The 8,864-nt window shown below is 48.6% G+C and overlaps 1 protein-coding gene across 1 annotated transcript in view; it reads right to left on the reverse strand.

The window, feature by feature from the left end:
* The window catches only part of CLASP1 (cytoplasmic linker associated protein 1), a 272,017-nt gene that overhangs the window by 18,668 nt on the left and 244,485 nt on the right, over nucleotides 1-8,864 (reverse strand). The window contains exon 36 of the mRNA XM_049616225.1: nucleotides 7,945-8,073. Within this exon, the coding sequence (XP_049472182.1) occupies nucleotides 7,945-8,073 (129 nt within the window). The remainder of the gene's footprint in view (nucleotides 1-7,944; nucleotides 8,074-8,864) is intronic.

The following is an 8,864-nucleotide window of genomic DNA, read 5'->3' on the forward strand; positions in this document are numbered from 1 at the left end:
GAGAGAGACAGAGCATGAACGGGGGAGGGGCAGAGAGAGAGGGAGACACAGAATCGGAAACAGGCTCCAGGCTCCGAGCCATCAGCCCAGAGCCTGACGCGGGGCTCGAACCCACGGACCGCGAGATCGTGACCTGGCTGAAGTCGGACGCTTAACCGACTGCGCCACCCAGGCGCCCCTTAAGTCCAAAGTTTGATTTGGCTCTGTCACAGACACACGAGAAAAATTGGTTGAATAAGAAAAGATTTTTTTTTAATGCAAAAAAAAAAAAAAAAAAAAAAAAGGGTGGGGGGGGGGGGGGGGCGGCAAATGTTCCTAAACAATGACTGGAATCAAAGAACTCTTCCCAATCTGGCAAACCTAGTTTTAGTGCCTCAATCATGTGGAAGCTAAGGAAAAGGTTGGCGCCACCTTCTGGGGAAAAACTGGAAAGACCTTATACAAATGGGATCCGGATCCACACGGAGTTGTGGTATCCACGGGTATCCTGGGGAGATCCCATCCTTTGCAAAAGACTGGCACTCCTTTAAATTCCAGGATTTAAGCTGCACGTAAGCCCTCACTTAGCTAGGCTCAGTGCCATACCAGAGGGAGAAAGGGAGGAAAGAAAAAACAGCTCCAGGTTCAACGTCCACGGACCCAAGTTTTGGAGCCAGTTCTGTCATCAATTAGTGAGGTGGTCTGGGAGGACATTTCTTCTACTTTCAAGGCCTTAGTTTCTCTCATCAGAAAAATGAGAGGGAGAATGTGAATCAAGCATTTTCACATGATCTTGTTATAAAACCTTATCTCTGCCCCTACTTAAGGAGTGCGTTCCCCTAAAAAGATGCACGCGGAATTTCCAGAGGCAGAGTATAGACATGATGTCTAACAAGACAGCCATCACATCTTTGCCTGCAAAAGCAGATTCAGGGCAACACTATCTCTCTCAACTGCATTACGGCAGGTAGGTGGGAGACAGGCCTGGGAGGTGGCTGTGTCCCATCCTGGAGGACACTGCAGATACTGGGCTGCTGGCCTGTCAGGAAGGGCAAAAGAGACAACCTAGGGGCCCCTGGGTCACTCAGTCAGTTAAGCATTTGACCCCTGATTTCAGCTCAGGTCATGATCTTATGGTTTGTGAGTTCGAGCCCCGTATCGGGCTCTGAGCTGACAGTGTGGGGCCTGCTTGGGAGCCTCTCTCTCCCCTCTCTCTGGACCTACCCTACCCCACTCGTTTGCTCTCAAAATAAGTAACCTTAGGGGCGCCTGGGTGGCTCAGTCGGTTAAGCGTCCAACTTCGGCTCAGGTCATGATCTCACGGTCTGTGAGGAGTTCGAGCCCCGCGTCGGGCTCTCTGCTGACAGCTCAGAGCCTGGAGCCTGTTTCCGATTCTGTGTCTCCCTCTCTCTCTGACCCTCCCCTGTTCATGCTCTGTCTCTGTCTCAAAAATAAATAAACACTTTAAAAAAAAACACAAAAAACTAGAAGCTGTACTGTTGGACATAACATCAAACCCTGCAGTCAGTAAAGAAGGCGCTAGAGGCTTTTAAAAAGAAAAAAAAAAAAAAATAAGTAAACTTAAAAAAAAAAAAAAAGAAAAAAAGATACAACCCGAACCTCCTCAGATGGGAAGCTGAGCGGCACACAGAAGCCTCCTCTTCTGCATGTCTGAAAACTCAGGGTGCCCTCCGGCTTGGAGGTGACAATGTAACAGCTACTCCAGTGTGGACATGGATACATTCAGCCAGCACAGCAGCCAAGACGAAAACTGTTTTCCATTGGTGTTTTACAGTTTCCTCAATCGAATTTCAATAGCCCTCTTAGATACATTTTAAAAAGTACACTATATGTGCTTTGTGTAAAATCTATAAAGCTTGTCAACAATTCTATTCAGAATTGGTCTGCTTTCTTCGCTGGAAGAGGGCAGAGGAGACAGTATCTTCAGTTTTCCACAGTGTGAGCCCTGCAGGGCATCACGCTGTCTGCTCCCCCGGGGTCACGCAGCGTACGAGCGTTTTAGAGACCCAGAGAGAGAGCTCCTGTGACTTGTCCGCAGTCGTACAGCCAGCGAATGACAAAAGTAGGACGAGGATCCACACGTTCACACTCCAAACTCAAAGGTTGTGACGTTGAACACTGGCCCTCTTGCCTGTCTCTTTGTAGGAGCTGTTTCTTAGTAGGATGCCTTTTCTGAAGCCATAGGAGCTAAAAGGCGGCCGGTGTCCTATCTGCCTCCCAGGAGGGCCGGTTCACCTGAGAGGAGGAACCCGTCACTTGCCCCAAACAGTGGCACAGCAGCAGCACTGCCGTTCAGAACCGGGCACTATGCTTGGCACTCTACAGCGAGCCAGTGGGGTGGGGACGCGGCATCTCCACGTGACATATACAGCATGAAAGCAATCTTGGTTTCGTGCAGTCAGCCCAGGGTGTTCTAAGCCCATGCTCCCTCCTCCAGGCCAGGCCGCCCCAGCTCACTGTTACAATTCTCCCCCTAACTACTCCTCGCAGCCAACCTCAGGTTCTCGCTTCCTCAGGCAGCCTTGCTGGACTCTTCCAGCCCACTCCAAAGTCCTAGTGCCTCTCACTCTGAACGCACATGTGCTTTAACCTCAACTAAACCATGAGCTTCTTGAAGACTGGAGCCCTGCCCCTCACTTCCAACCTCCTGCCTCCAAAACCAAAACATTTACCAGAGTTTGTGCTCTCAGACAATGTTGGCTTGGCAACTTTTAACCTTTAGAGGATTATATAGGTTTCTGGTTTTGCCTTTCCATTAAAAAGAGCAAAAACTTGCAAAGGAAATCGGTTCCTAGCCACCTCCCAAGACTGGGTGGGCTCAGGGAAAACTGGATACTTCGGACCTGTGAAGGTAGGTTTGTTACTTAATAGCAACTTCCAGTACCTTGAGGCTGGATAAGACACAGATAATCACTCAGTCCATTCCCTGGGGTAAGAGATAAGAGAAACCAAGGTCCGGGAGGGGTGAAGTAATTTCTCCAGGTTCACATAACACACTGTCCTCCAGAACCACTGATATGCGGGTGGTCACTGCCCCAGGAGGCTTCTAAGGACCATTCCAGAGCACAGCGGGGCTGGCTAAGTCGTGGTCAGACAATGATTTTAATTGGTATGTGAACGAGAATTATCAGCTTGCTAAAATCAAACGTCCTCCCCGACACACCACTGCTCTTCTCTGGCCAGGACGCTTGTCAAAATGACTGTAGAGAACACACCACGCCAGCAGGGCGAAGCCCAAGTCAGAAAACAAGCGCCCGAAACCTCCTCTTTTATTGTTTAAAATAATTTGGTGTAGCTCTACTTGTAATTCGTTACGGTCCTAGAATGTAAAATTAACTTTTCTATGATTTAAAATAAAGCCCCCAAAGACAAACAATGGTTGTTTCATAAGAATCCAACTTCCCCAAACTGCCTGAGGCTGGACTGTGATGCCTCAAACACCCAGACGAAGAAACATCTGGTGAGCCAGTATGGGACACAAAAGGATGCTGACATTTCCTTCTTTTCATAGACAAATACAACTGAATACTCACCAGTGTGGCCAAGTTCAGAAAAAGCTACACCCAATGATCAAAAAGTTTCAATGACAGGGGCACCTGGGTGGCTTAGCTGGTTCAGCATCTTGGGTCTTGCAATCAAGCCCCCGCATCAGGCTCCCAGCTGAGCTGAGCTTAGAGCTTGCTTGGGATTCTCTCTCTCTCCCCCTCTGTCCCTGCCCAGCTTACACGCTCCCTCGCTCTCTCTCTCTTTCTCTCTCTCTCCTTCTGCCCCTTCCCAGCTTACGTGCTCACACGCACACTCTTTCTCTCTCTTATCTTTTTCCACACTGTCCTGTATTTGAGTCTCATGACAGTCAAGCTTTATAACAGGCTCACCCAGAGGTGATGAGACCCAACAACACAGCTGGACAGCACACACAGTGGACTGAAAATCAGGTTTTCTGCCTCAGGAGTCACACCCCATGCTGACCCTAGAATCTTATTCGTACCATGGATTCTCTTATTAAATCCCCTCCTCATCGATGAAGGAGAGATTCTGCGCCAGTCCTAACAAACGGATTGCCAATTCTAAGATGAGAAGACTTAAATGAATGGAGTTTTCTTTTAAAACAGAAAATGGGCTTCAGATTTCTGAAGGTCACTAACAAGTCCTCAGCCCTTTTTAGGATGCTTGCTACAAGCTAACACTACTGTAAACCGTGGTGACTTCATTAAGGAGACGCTGAAACTCTGTAGCAATGTTTATTTACTAAACAGATAAAAAGGAGTCAGACTGAGAACAAACTGAGGGTAGATGGGGGGTGGGACGGAGGGGAGGGTGGGTGATGGGCATTGAGGAGGGCACCTTTTGGGATGAGCACTGGGTGTTGTATGGAAACCAATTTGACAATAAATTTCATATTAAAAAAAACTATAATAGAACACTAAAAAAAAAAAAAGGAGGAGTCAGGTAATGAAGGAGATGTACTTATTCAAATAAGGAATATGAAACCATGTCTTAGCTGACAAACACCAACTTCTTCAATAGAAACTCTAAGTTGGTATCCAAATCCTCTATGGTGCTTACTAAATCTGTGTTGGCTTAAGATGAGGGACGCCTGAGCGAGATCTAGTGCCTGCTATGTTTCCAATGTGTAACAAACATGTTTTGCATGCACGGTTCCTTTTAAAAGACCCTGAGAACACAGACTGTGGCTTAAAGGATGAGATATTCATCTCCCCCGAGAGCTTTTATGACAAATTTCAACTTCTAGAAATGGCATTTCAGTAAGTTGTCCTTCACTGCTACAATCCCAGAGCCACTGCCCAGTGTGCACCACAGTGTGGCCACTGCCCCAGCGGGCAAGGAGGGACATCTGGGGCTAAGGTCCCAGAGCAGCCTTGTGTCAGCCTGTTGTGTCCTGCCGAAGCCTGGGTTCTGTCTGTGAATACAAAACCAACGAGTTTCCTAAGAGAGGGAAGTTCCAGGAAAGCTCAATGGAATGAACACGCTTTGGAAGTACCAGTTAGCTAGGAGAGTAGACTCTGCTTCTGCATGACTGACACAGTCACTGGGTTTAGAAACATTTTAGATCCTTCCCAATAAATGTCAGAACCATGTCTGAATGTAGTGACAAAAAAAACATAACACTAGAGAACTACCATGTGCAATATTCTATGCCAACAAGATGGCCACAGCACAAACTTGATGTGCGTCTAACTATTCTGCCCTAAAAAACAAACAAACAAAAAAGGGAATGATGGATGGAGATAGTTTGGGTAAAATAAGAGAAAGACTAGAAGAATTTCAAAAGAAAAGACAGACAAAGAAACCATACATAATCCTAAATATACACAAGTGCCCAAGGCTGGGAGCTTCTGGCCAAGTGACAGAGTGAAGTTTCACAAGGAAAATACAAGGGCACTCAAGGTGAGTATCGAAGTATGCAAAGCAGGGCAGGCCTGCCAATAAAGGCACTCCTTTACTGGGAACAGGATGTTTTCCCCACCTGCTTGGTCAGGTGATCAGTGACGGCAGTAAGGAGTCCCTGGGTCACAGGGATGCCACAGGACAACTAAGGGCTGCTAAGCTTACTTTAAGCAACAGGTATTTTCTGCTTCTGTCCCTCAGGCAATTTAAAAGAGTTCACGCCAAAGAACTTTCTCTACTGAATTTCTCATTTTGCAGGAGGAAAAACACCCCAAAGAAACAAGATCCCTCAAGAAGACAGCTCAGTAAGAAACGGACTATTTAATTCTGCTCAGCTGTACCTCTTAGGGTCCACTGGCAAAGTTTCACAGTTTAAGATCAGGATGCCAGCTTTAAACACAGACATCTTCCAAGGGGATAGTCAGTAAGCACCACACACTACGGAGGGCTTAGTGTCACCTCGATGCCACATTCTAAGTAGGTCCTCTCCAGAGGAAACAACATCAGGTGCTTCCAAGAGAACAGTTTTACTTCGGTTTTTGGTCAGGTATTTAAGAAGAGGCTATTAGGGTTTAAAAAAAGAAGAGAAAAAGGTCAGCAAAGGCCAGGCCACTTGCCCTAAGAGACACAAAACCTGCTTCACATACTGGTTCTGCCAATACCTGCCATGCGTCACCTGACAAATGACAGCATGTTCTGGACCCTCTTCTCTCACTCAGGAATAATGGCGTTGGCTACGTTAGCTCATGGGTCCTCACATTTTACATGAGTTATTGTTAACAGGAAAGCGTTCTGATCAAACATGAGTGATTTGTACTAGCACACGACGAAGCCAGATTTCTGAAGCGTCAACAGGTTAAAAACGTATCTATCACTTAGGGCACCTGGGTGGCTCAGTCGGTTGGGCGTCCGACTTCAGCTCGGGTCATGATCTTGCAGTTTATGGGTTTGAGCCCCGCATCGGGCTCTGTGCTGACAGCTCAGAGCCTGGAGCCTGCTTCGGATTCTGTGTCTCCCTTCTCTGTCCCTCCTCCACTTGTGCTCTGTCTCTTAAAAATGAATAAATGTAAAAAAAACCAAACAAAAACGTATCTATCACTTTATGAACCTGTGTTGTGCCAGGCCCATCAGGTGGAGATGCCTAGACAGAGCGCAAGACCCCTACCCTTGTTGAGCCTGCAATTGTGGTGCGGGTTTCAGGAGATCAAACCTGTCACCGCTGGGCAGCCACATTAAGCTGCTAAACAGAGAAACAGCACAATTTGGGGTCCAGATTCTTTTTGTTGACGTATTCTTGCCATTCCCTTAATCCACGAGTGTGCCCATGAGAATCACGTGTGAGCCATGAGACTCAACTAAGCAGGTTATTCTCACTTGGGGTCCAATCCATCGAGGTTTTCTAATGTTCTAAGTACACAGTCCAATTTTCCACAGTGCCTTTGATTGGAAAGGCGTTACTGAAACCATCTGTATTTCACTGTTCTCTGTAGGTCTCTAGGCACTCGAAGGACTGGTGAGCCCCAGGCGCTGGACAAGGCAACGAGCAACCAGCTGGACTTACTGCGGATCCAATCAGAGCCTGTCGTAAGTGTGCGGGGCACAGAAACACATTTTTCCAACTCTCCAGTAGGCGTCTGAGGTGCCAGGACAGTTGTTAGCATTTTACACGTTCAGGAGCGAGGAAAGGCAGGACATGGCTGCCTCCATTCATCCTGAACTTGCAGAGAGGGGCACACTGAGAGGGGAGGGGAGGGAGGAAGACCGACAAGTATATGTAGCACCTGTCGTCACTGGCCATGTCATTCAAGTCTCACAAGAAACTGTGACAACGTCCTCCTCCACCTTATCCACAAGCACACTGAGACGCGGAAACTGAAAGAACCTGTCCGAGGTCGTGGAGCAAGGAAGCGTGGGTTCCAGCACTTGCACATCTGTCTCTCGAGCCAACCTCGATCTCCCAACAACAGTCTGGCAGGTGCCAAATGCCACCAGGAAAACGGCAGCCCCCTCCTTCTGACCACAGCAATTGGGAACCACCGACCAGGAAATCCCTGAGGACAGGTCAGGCCTGCTGTACATGTGGGAGTCAGGAACCTACCAAGTGGCACCAGGCCCTGAATGGCACCTGGGCTCAGCTGCCACACCAGCACTGGGACTGTCACCCTGAACCACGGCCTGGGCTGAGCTCTAAGGGAGCGACTCTTTTTTTGTTTCACGTTTTTTTTTTTTAAGCTTATTTATTTTTGAGAGAGAGAGAGAGCAAAAGAGAGAGAGCAGGGGAGGCACACAGAAAGAATCCCAAGCAGGCTCCATGCTGACAGCAGAGAGCCCGACGTGGGGCTCGAACTCACGAACTGTGAGATCACGACCTGAGCGAGAAGCGGACACTTAACTGACTGAGCACCCCCCCAGGTGCCCCGCAAAGGGAGCGACTCCTAGTCAGGCTGCACACTGATCCACACCCCTCTCTCCCCACACCCTCACTGCACCCCCAGGCCCGTCTGCTCGGCACTCCTGGGCCAGAGGCCAGCTTACCTCCTTATGGGAGTCTTTGTGGGCTTCCAGAGTCTTCATAATGGTCAGCTCGGCATAGTTCTTAAATCTTGCGGGCTGGTTTCTCAGAATTTCCCGTAGAACTCTCAATGCTAGTGCTCGGATGGAATGCTGGAGTACAAGAGGAAAGGAAGACGTCAGCAAACAACACAGCGCTTCACTGAACATACTAGCCAGAAGCGCCCGGCACGGCCAGGCACCCAGCCCTGGGCTCCCCTGGTGTCTTGCTGGCACCCAACGCAGGTCACATTGCAAACGTGGCAAAGGCTGAGGCAGCCAGTCCCATGAGGCGGGTGCTATGCCTACGCTGACATTCCCAGGACCCAGCACCTAAGACCTGAGGAAGGTTTCTGGAATGAGCCAAGAGAGGACCAAATGAGACCGAATGAGGACAATACATCTAAGTTCATTATCAATCTCTTGGAGGATTTCCACGTTTTTTGAGATGTCGGTATGCAAATTACCCTTTGGTAAAGAACAGGTAACAAGCATCTAACCACTTCATCAACACGGCCTGTAAGACAGCCACAGACCTGTCTTTACTCCCGACCTTCTGTGTGATGAGATCACGGGGGAGGGTCGTGTGTACACGCCTCGAGGTGTCTGAGGCCCAAGCTGTGCCGTTTGGAGGAAAACCGTTCCACACGGGCTCCTAATCTCAGTAAAAGAAAAGGGGTTTACACCAAACTGAGCCAAAAACTACATCCTGATTGTTGGTCACTCGTCTGTGCTATTGGCTCACTAATGGACCATCTACCTGCTCTCTACGTGAGATCACCCTATCTCCCAACACAGCCTGACCAAGCAGGCTGTAAGGGAAGTGACTGTAGCTCCTTCATCACTGTACTTCTGTCTGTCCCCACCCTCCTCCATCACTGTACTTCTGTCTGTCCCCACCCTCC

This window comes from Panthera uncia (genome assembly GCF_023721935.1).
Source record: "Panthera uncia isolate 11264 chromosome C1 unlocalized genomic scaffold, Puncia_PCG_1.0 HiC_scaffold_3, whole genome shotgun sequence".
Classification (NCBI taxonomy): domain Eukaryota; kingdom Metazoa; phylum Chordata; class Mammalia; order Carnivora; family Felidae; genus Panthera; species Panthera uncia.